This window comes from Cyprinodon variegatus, unplaced genomic scaffold (genome assembly GCF_000732505.1).
Source record: "Cyprinodon variegatus isolate N-32 unplaced genomic scaffold, C_variegatus-1.0 Scaffold451, whole genome shotgun sequence".
In the NCBI taxonomy this organism is placed as follows: domain Eukaryota; kingdom Metazoa; phylum Chordata; class Actinopteri; order Cyprinodontiformes; family Cyprinodontidae; genus Cyprinodon; species Cyprinodon variegatus.
The window spans coordinates 164,446-174,082 of NW_015150904.1; the positions used below are offsets into that span (position 1 = coordinate 164,446).

The following is a 9,637-nucleotide window of genomic DNA, read 5'->3' on the forward strand; positions in this document are numbered from 1 at the left end:
AGAACTTAGTTATATAATTTGTGTTCTTGCTTAAAATGAATGCTTGTACTTTTTTTTTTAAACGATAGTGTGAACTAGTGCTATTTTTAGATAACCTCTCTTTATTGACCAAGATTTTTTTTTTTACTTCCTCCCTCTGGTGGTGGTATAAAGTCTGAGAAGCATCCATTATACCCTAAAGATCCCCTCTCTCTTTGCTAAATAAACTTAGTATAGTAATTTAGGTTTTTAAAATGCCTATAATATAAAAAAAATTCTAGTAGTTTCCCTTTTCCCGGGGTCCAACTGCTTCCATGAGTTTTCTAAAATAGTTTCTATAAAGTGTTGTTTCAAACATTGTGTTGCCTCTGAACTGGACACTATGACAAGAGGAGAAATTTAAATTTAGAAATGCATAAAGCTTGTTTCCTAAAGAACTCTTGCACCTAACCATAAAAGATTTAGCACTTTAAAAATGGCACATGGTTGACTGAAGTGCTAAAAGTCAGGTGAAACACCAAAATAAAAGTTCAAATCCATCAAAAAGGGTTAAAAACAAAAACAGAAAAACATTTTTTGGGAGTGTAGATTGTATCTTTATTTACAACAAACTAGCAAAAACGTAGAAGTACAATAAATGAACAACTCATTTTTAAATGAAAAGATTGACCATTTTTAATAGAAAAGTTTGGCTTGTAGCTTTGAGACACCGATCTAAAATTTCTAAATTTAATTATTACAATTAAAAAAACAATTGCAATACAGCTAAATATTTACATTAAGAGTTAAAAGTCTTTTTTTTTCCTATTTGTGCATTATATACATATTTGAGGTACATGATCAATTGCACATCTTAAATGGACCACAGATTGTGGCTACCAAGGATTTGACATATTGTCCCCAGTGGTCTTATAAAGGCCCAAGAAGCTGAAATGGTAGATATGAAGGGCCCGAGGCGTCTGCATACAGCTGAGGGGACCAACAATACCATGTGGATGAGGGCCAGCATGGTCAGAGAAATGCACAGTGAATGCCTGCAGATCACAGGCAGGACACGCAGCAGCACATGGAGTGATCTGACCCACTGCACAGCCCTCCTTCCTTCACCGCACACCAGAGAGAGGCTGCTGCTCCAGACGGTGTCCGAGGGAAGCCAGGTGGAAGGTCTCGAACAGCCACATCGTTCCAAGTCTTTTGGTGGTAAAAGCTCACCGATCAGTGCCAGCCTGAGGAATGCATTCAGCTTCAGCATGACTTTAAGCTGAAAAGCCAAGCTGTTGGTGAGAATGAGGGCAGATTTCAGAAGGAGTTCACTGCATATGCTCATTATTATCATGGCTTCACACGCAGCTTCAGAATAATTGTAGAAATCAGCCAAGACTTTTAGCAAAAACAGTCTCAATCCTCCAATCATGTGTAGTTTTTCATTTAAAAAGCCCATTGTCTGAACCATCATACAATAGGCAAGCCCTTTACCAACCAGTGCAAACCAAAGCAGCACAACAGCTTCAATCAAGGTGCTTAGAATTATCTGAGTAAATGAAAACAGGTGGTCTTAACAAGCTCAACTCATTAAAGCTGCAGTTGAATCTCAGTGAATTATGGCAAAATTAAAAATTTTACTTATTACAGCAATTTTATACAAAAAATAAAACTCATTGCATTTATTTGTTGCACATCTAAAGTCATTAAAAAAATAAATCTCTGTTTTATGTCAGATAAAAGCAAACAGAATCTCAATCTACTGTGAAACATTTTAAAATCTACACAGCCTGGAAACTTATGCAAACCTAATTTCACACGAATCACTGCAGCAAAGAAGTGTGGCATGGAGTTTATCTGCATGTAACTGCAGAGATGTTGCTTTAACAGACTGCTTTACCAAGGGCATTGTTGGGTCTGGTGTCTCTCATCCTTCCCTAGGGGGAGGGGCGTGTTTTTCAGGAGTCAAAAAACACAGTAGTTCCAGTCAGGCTCAGACTGGGAACAATTTTCGGCCCTGGCATTTTTCCATCTGCACCAGCCCTCTTAAAAAAAAAAACAAAAAAACAAAAAAACAGAAGCAAAGTCAAACGCGTACGTCTCAAATCTCAAATGTAAAACACAATACAAATACACATTGTGTATTAACCAATCTATCTTCAAGCATCACACGACAACCATCACCAAGATTTCCACGGTCATCATAAACTGCCAGATTGGGAAACACCCCAACCTGGCAACATTGCACGGAAGATGAAAAAAGTTACCCTTTAGATGCAAAACCCCATCATACACTGCAACATATTTTTGCAAAATATTCTAACATAAATTCACCAAATATAAGAGGAGCATTGTTGTTTGGTATTAAAGAAAGCATTTTAGTTTTATTATAATTTAGTTTGTTGCAAGGATTTTACAGTTTGAAGAAATAGAGAATTACATCATATGCCGACTGTCACAACGATGTGCATGACAAGGAAGGGCTATATGTACTGCATGCATCATTTAGGTAGTTCACATTGTATTATTTCTTGAGCTCCTTGAGTTATTTACTGTCACAGGTAGGTGCTTTGGCCAGAGAGTAAGTGTTAGGGCCCAGTATGATTTAAAGAGGGCTGGCCCTCAATTGCTGAAATTAGGACGAGTCCACCATTACAGATTACCAGTCTGAGCCTTTTCCACTGAAATCCAGGAAATCTGCAGCATAATTCTGCGCTCCCAGACTTAGTGGGAACAGTTAGATGATGGCCTCTTCCTGTTTCAACAGAACACGGTTCATAAAGATAAAGACATGGATGGGTTAGGGACCTGCATAGAGTCCTGATCTCAACCCCACAGAATAGGGATGGATTAAAGCAGAAACCAGAACCTCTCTTTCAACATCATTCTATAGCCTCACAAATATGCTTCTGAAAGAAGGGTTAAAAAAATTCCCATAAAAACACCCCTAAACCTTGTGAACAGCTCGCAAGGTTTCTGGGTTGTTACTGCAGCAAAGGGTGGAGCAATGTCACTTAAGTTCATGTGCGAGTCAAGGCAGTCAATACTGTCAGTAAGGTTGTAATTAGTTTGTCTGACATTTGAAAACCACATAAAATTGGTCATTGTGAGAGCTTGGTCACACATTATCGACTTTAAACCCCAAAAGACGAGAAAGCTGTGAGGTTATAACTTTTTATTCCTCTTAAATGTCTTCAAATCTTGGCATGGACAATCAGAGCCAACGTCCTTTTCTGCAGCTTGTCCACATTTCCTGAGGATTAGATGGAGTCTAATATTTTCCAGGGTAGATCACTCTATTCCTGCATGTGAAATTAATGCAATATATTGACATCTGGAATTAGTTAGCCATGCCCTGCATATGCTTTTCACTTTTTTTCTATCACAGGGAGGTGTTTGTAGTCCTCCTTGCTGTTAGATCCCAGAGGCAATACAGTATCAGCTCTCTGTTGCTGTTGCTAAAAAAAAAAAGGACATAGAACAGTTTTACATTCAATGTGTGCACTTAAAGGTCTAATTCTAAAAAAAATTGCAACATAAAAAGGTATGTAGAAATGTCCTAAAACAAGAAACAGTGGATAAAAAGGGGCTCAAGAGGCATACGGTACACTTAAACCTGCTAAGGCTTCAACAAAAAAACAAAAAACATACCTGCAGAGGAGATTTTATGTTAAAAGTCATCATGTGATCTAGTGTCTTAATGATAATGAAAAGAAACATTGTAAAAAACATCCTTAAAACCATAAATCAGAATAAGAACAGTATAGAACACCAAGTTGATTTGTGTGTCATATAAGCATGTTTAGCTGATAAATGCCTTGCAGTGTATCTATGTCACTCTAGCTTTTTTCATAGCATGTTAAATTGCAAACATATACTGCAGTTTCCATATAGTTCATCTACCTTATTCTTACATGTTTTACAGGGTTTGCTGTCCCTGCTCCAGAAAAGCATGCTGCCTTATTTCTGTGTAGGGTCTTCAGGAGTGTTACGCTGTATTTTGCATGTAGGAAAAATAGTTACACTTTCATCCATACAGACACCCTCTTCTAGATGTTGAATGTAAGCCTCTGCATGGCTTTTTAATTAAAACACTTCTTTGATATTTGTAGAACATGCAACTGATAGCTGGATATCTACATCTCTTGCAAAGTAAACTACAAACCATTTGGCTGCTTTTCTGACTATCTCTCTATTTGCCCAATGTAAGATCAGTTGGGCGCCATGTCTTGATAGGTTCGCAATACCTTTTAATTTTCAGATTTTAAACTGAGGAATGCTTCTTGACCTGCTTTAAGCTACAAATTGTTAACCTTCGTAACTTTATTCCTAACTTGTCTGCTGAGTTTTTTCCTCTTCAAGTTGTCGGTTGTTCAGTTATGTTCACTAATGGATCTCTCAGAATTGAGAAGATATAATACAAACAAAAAACACCATTTTAATATTTCTTTTTTTTTTTATTCTTCAAAACTAGTGTTTTTTTGTTGGTGTGTCACATTAAAATTTAGAAGCAATGCTCTTAAATGTCTGTCTACAATGTGAGTAAGTGAAAGACGGGTCAGTAACCATAGTTGGTGCAGTTTAAAAATGTCTCCTTTGCAGCTATATATAAATATATTGGGGGATTTTAAGATGTTAATGCAAAATAGGCTAAAGTTGCAGAGGTGGGTAGTTACTAGTTACATGTACTCAGTTACATTTACTTGAGTAACTTTTTTTAAATGTACTTTTAGGAGTAGCATTACTAAACATTGCACTTTTTACTTTTACAATAAAGTTTCACAAAGTTTCTAACATTTCGGGTTACTCCATCCATTGTGGGGATGTCACTTAATGAAAGCAAGCTTGCTTTAAACAAAATGCATCCTGGAGAGACACACTTTTGTATTTTATTTGTAGGCTAAGCTTATTGATTAAATGTTATTTTCCATCTGCTGAGACTGTTGAGTTAATTGGAGGTTGAGTGAAAATACAGTATACTGTAATTGAATCTTTTATATATGTCACATGATCATATTTACCTTATTCTCTGAAAAAAACAGAATCGCTTAATATTTTCTTCAATATTACATAATTTTGTAGCTCAGTTACCCAGTACCTGAATAGCCTTTTTACTAAATACTTTTATAATAATACCAAATACGCCTGTGTACTTTCTTTAACGGTTCATTTATGCTGCTATTTGAGTAAAAACATGATGCAGTAGTGCTACTTTCACTTAAGTGCCACCTCTGTAAAGTTGTCAGGTAATTAACATTTCAAGTGGTGTTCTTAAAAGCCAGCAAAGCATCAAACTACACACTGCAGGTAGGGAGAGCATAACGTGTTACAAATGTGAGCTTAAAATAGAACAAATATCCTAAAGCAAAAGCTTTAGTGATGCATTAATGAACAAGAAATTAAACATATGCTAAGGTGCCAATTTTGCTGACCAGTTTGTTTTTTTTTGGAGCAGCATCCAGGATGAAATCATTCCTCAGTCAGCCGCTCCTAAACCACACTCTGCACATAAAAAACATGGCTTCATCATTTTGATATTTGGCACATTTGGATTAGAAAAACATCCGGAGAATGGATTGATCTGCTGATATGTTTGTATACAGAGCGAGTTTTCCTTTTTACCACAACAGCTGTTGACTGCAGCTTCCAAACCTTGATACTGAAGCAACATGGTAAATGCAAAAGAATCTGGTTGGGCATCCAGCCCAACCAGATAAAAAAAAAAAACACACAATAAAAACGATAAAAAACGTATAAAAGGTAAAATCACACAGTTCACACAAGCCTTCTTTGCATGCAGTTGCTAACACAACCAAAAAAGTTCAAGATTATTCAGATTTCTGTAAATCTGCTGAAAGCCAAAACATTGGAAGCCTGAGTTTCATCCCGAATCAGATATTTTTCAGCAGACATTCATCTTGACACCATGACCGGTGCAGTTCAGCTTCTTATTGAGGGCTGAGGTACAGAGACTTTAGTCCGAGCTCATGAGGATTTAACCGAACGTACGAGCTGATGGGTTAGTGGGTTCTGTAGCACCTCCGAGCATAAACTGCACAAATGTTCTGGAATTGATCTGCATGATCTCATTTGTATGGACTGTCTGTTGAGTGTAATTCAAGCATCTGAGTAATTGCACTGTTCTCCTAGATGTGTACAAAAGTCACTGTAGACAAATAGCTGGATAGCTCTCCTGGCTTCTCTGCACAAGGCAGAGGACACAAAAATGTCCCTGCTTCCAAACACAACATCTCTGCACGCTGACCACTGTTTTCCTTTAGTTATGTGTCTCTCACATCTGCTGCCATTAAACTACAGGCCAGGACGGGGCGGTGGACGGGCAGGTGGGGGGGCTCGCCCAGGAGGAGGAGGCAGAGGGCCCGCAGGAGGGGCACAGACTGGAGGGCCAGGTGGGGACGCTGGTGGAGCAGGTATGTACGTGGTGGTTGGAGGAAGAGCTCTGCTGGGAGGTGCTGTGTAAGGAGGAGGGGTGAGAGGTGGTGAGGGAGTCGGGGAAACAGGAGGAGGAGTTGAAGGAGGTGATGGAAGCGTGGAGTAGAAAAATGACTGAGGGCTGCCAGGAGTCGGGGGCAGGGAGCCCTGCGGTGGAGGAGGACTTCTGTTGGGTGGGTTGCAGATGGGTGAGGGCTGGTAGTTTAGGTGGGGGTAACGAGGAGGCGGCGATTTTGTACGAGTGAAGTTCATGCATCTTCCCTGGAAATTCAAAACAGAAAGGGCTTTATTTAAAAAAAAAAAGCACTATTACAAAAAAGATGAAAACACACAAAAAATATATATAATGATAAAAAAACTTAGAACTGAATATATGAAGCATTTCTACAGAAACACTCCAATAGAAAAGAAAAGCAATGTGTACTCAATGATGTACTCTGACACACAGCTTCCAACCTAGATTTACCAAATCAGCTTCTTTTTCATTTAATAATAACCCTATGTAAAGGTGAGGCTGGTTTGAAGGTTAAAAAAGCCTTGTTCATATAAACAGCAATGATGTTTTTGGATTAAAGCTGATTAAAACTACTATTAGTTCATTTTGGTCTTTGCTCCTTTCTGACTGGTTCTTAGCTTTAATCTTCTAGGTACAACTAATCTGGATTTCTATGGTACAAAAGCAACACAAGAATGAACAACTGCAGGTAAAATATTTTCACAAAACCTTCCCATTAAAACTTCTTACGTATCCCTTTTAGAAAGGTCAGTGTTTGATGGTCATTGTTGTTAAAAAAAATATATATTTTAATGTTTTCATAAGACAACTTTATGTTAAAGTTGATAAATTTTTTCTTCCCCATTTTAAAGCAATGGAAAAATACTCCCCCCCCCCCCATAATGAAAAAATGGCTTTTGTTTATTTCAGTTAGAAATTTCTAGGTAAACCTTTACAGATTCCTGTGATTCATGCTGACGTACTGCATTGCTGTAAACAGGACAGGCAGCGGGTTTCTTTGTGTTGTTTAAAAACTGTAACCATGTGTAAGTTTAAATTGAGGTCAGCCAAAAGAGAGAAACCATGTATCAGAAACGGGCTGCACCTTGGAAGACCTGGCACTGTGTGGACCCCTGGGGGGTTGCAATAAAATGACAAGAAATTACAGCTTTCTCTTTCAGAAATTATGTTAAATCTGAGATTAAAAAAAGCATGGATTTCATGCAAGTACAGAAGCAGAAACTTAAAAACAATATTTTAACTTTAATATGTCCTGTTCTAAGACCCTGTGATAGTAATCTAAATCTATATTAGACGTTGGAGAAGTTTGTTATATCCCCTTAATGTCACTGGCTGCAAAAACCGCACCTTCAACTTTCTGTGCCACCGACCCGCTGCCAGTTTTTCTGTAAGCTGAACTGCTTTACAGTAGCCCAATATCAGGCCACTGACATCAATATTGTAAAACATAAGATGTAATGCTGCTTTAATTAATTTCTATTGGAGACTGAATATGTAAAAGGTTCCTAGAACTCTATATTTTTCCTGCTAAATTTGACGAAAGCAGACAATTTTCTGGTTCTAGTTTATACACACACTGTAACTTAAACATTTATTTGGAAGTAGATTATGGTGTCCCTCAGGGTTCTACACTGGGTCCAATTCTGTTCTCTGTTTACATGCTTTATTTTGACAATGCAAGGCCTTCCTTTCATTGTTACACAAAGATGCAAAGCCATATCCATAAATGAATCTGAAATCATTTCGACCAGGAAATATATTTTGCCTCAATATAAATCATTAAAACAGCGATATATCTTTAGGACAGTTATATATATTTAATCATCTGTTTTATTTTAGTTTATTTTGTGTGTTTTTTATAAACCATTGTAAGTTGCATTCCCGTGATTGATGTGTTCTAATAGAAAAATTGAAATTTTACTGAAGTAAGCCATATGGGAATGGTAAAACACAATAAAGCCTTCTAAAATACACTAAGAATGCACCATAATCCCTAGACTTCATATGTTTGTATATATTAAGCCGTAACTGCAGTTTTTTTTTTTTGGCAGGCGGCAGGAAAAGGGACTAGTTTCCACCCTCCCACCGCTGAGCTCATTTTGGGCGAGTCATAAAGTTTAGGGGTTTGACAGGAGATTTCTAATTGCAATCAGAACCCGGTTCTTTAAGATGTTAGGAAATGCGATTTAGTCATTTTTCTTTAAAGCTTTTATAGGAAGGAAGTCTTACTTGTTCTTTTTAATTACAGAGCTGTTGGCACACTGTAAAAAGAAGGATTAGGAACACAACCCTCTGAACTTTGATTTCAAAGACGCTACACTTTGAACTTAAATATATATCACAGTTGGCCTTCGAATGTGCTTTAACCTTAATAAAAACATAGCAAAATTAGAAGATAGAAATAAGCTTTGTTGCATTTTGCTTTTCTGTGATAATTCAACAAAAGTTACTTGGGGAAAATGTACATCTAAAATAAGAATCCATCATATCAGATTAAATCACATCTTCATCAGCTGCTTTGGGTTTTTGCTTTAACATCAGGAGAACCTGCTAAACTGTAAATAGCTCTGAAGAGAGCTGTAGTAAGTGACGCAGAAGATCATGCAATAGTTTCAGTTGCAAGGAGATGAAGAACGTGTTTGACATAGAAAAGTGCCTTTCATTGGTTGAATTTGCCATAATGAATGCAATTAAACTAAAGAGCAAGAGCGCAGCTTGTAAAGCAATTTCAGTCTGTTGTTGAATGTTTCAAACACACTAATTTGTGAAGAGACAAACTGCCCTTAATTTGGATTGAAACACAACTAACAACACTGCTGTAAGTTCCAGGAGAGGAAACTAAAAGATAACAGAAGGACAGTTCTACAAACGCAATGTGACAGAGGAAAAGTGGAAAGTTATTTAGAGATAGTAAGGCAGATTTCAAATTATCAACATTTCGGAAAAATTAAAATAAAATAGAAATTAGATCATGTTAAATGCGGTGATCATTTTCTATGGAGCTGTATAGGTGCATTAAAAATACTTTCATGTTATATAAAGTTAATTTTAATGTACCTTGTGTGACTGACACAAAGTTATCCAAAGCAGAGGGACAGGGATGAACAGTTTGTAAAACTTTCTAAAAAAAAAAAAAAAAAAAAGCCTGAGAGTGCAGCCTGCACTGGTGAATCATGTCCCCAAGATTTAACAGTTTAAACCTTTGGT

The 9,637-nt window shown here is 37.2% G+C and overlaps 1 protein-coding gene across 1 annotated transcript in view; it reads right to left on the minus strand.

The window, feature by feature from the left end:
• Positions 1 to 2,127: 2,127 nt before the first annotated feature.
• Positions 2,128 to 9,637, minus strand: part of LOC107093883 (anthrax toxin receptor 1-like) — a 29,739-nt gene continuing 22,229 nt past the window's right edge. The window contains exon 18 of the mRNA XM_015389206.1: positions 2,128 to 6,675. Within this exon, the coding sequence (XP_015244692.1) occupies positions 6,274 to 6,675 (402 nt within the window). The 3' untranslated portion in view covers positions 2,128 to 6,273. The remainder of the gene's footprint in view (positions 6,676 to 9,637) is intronic.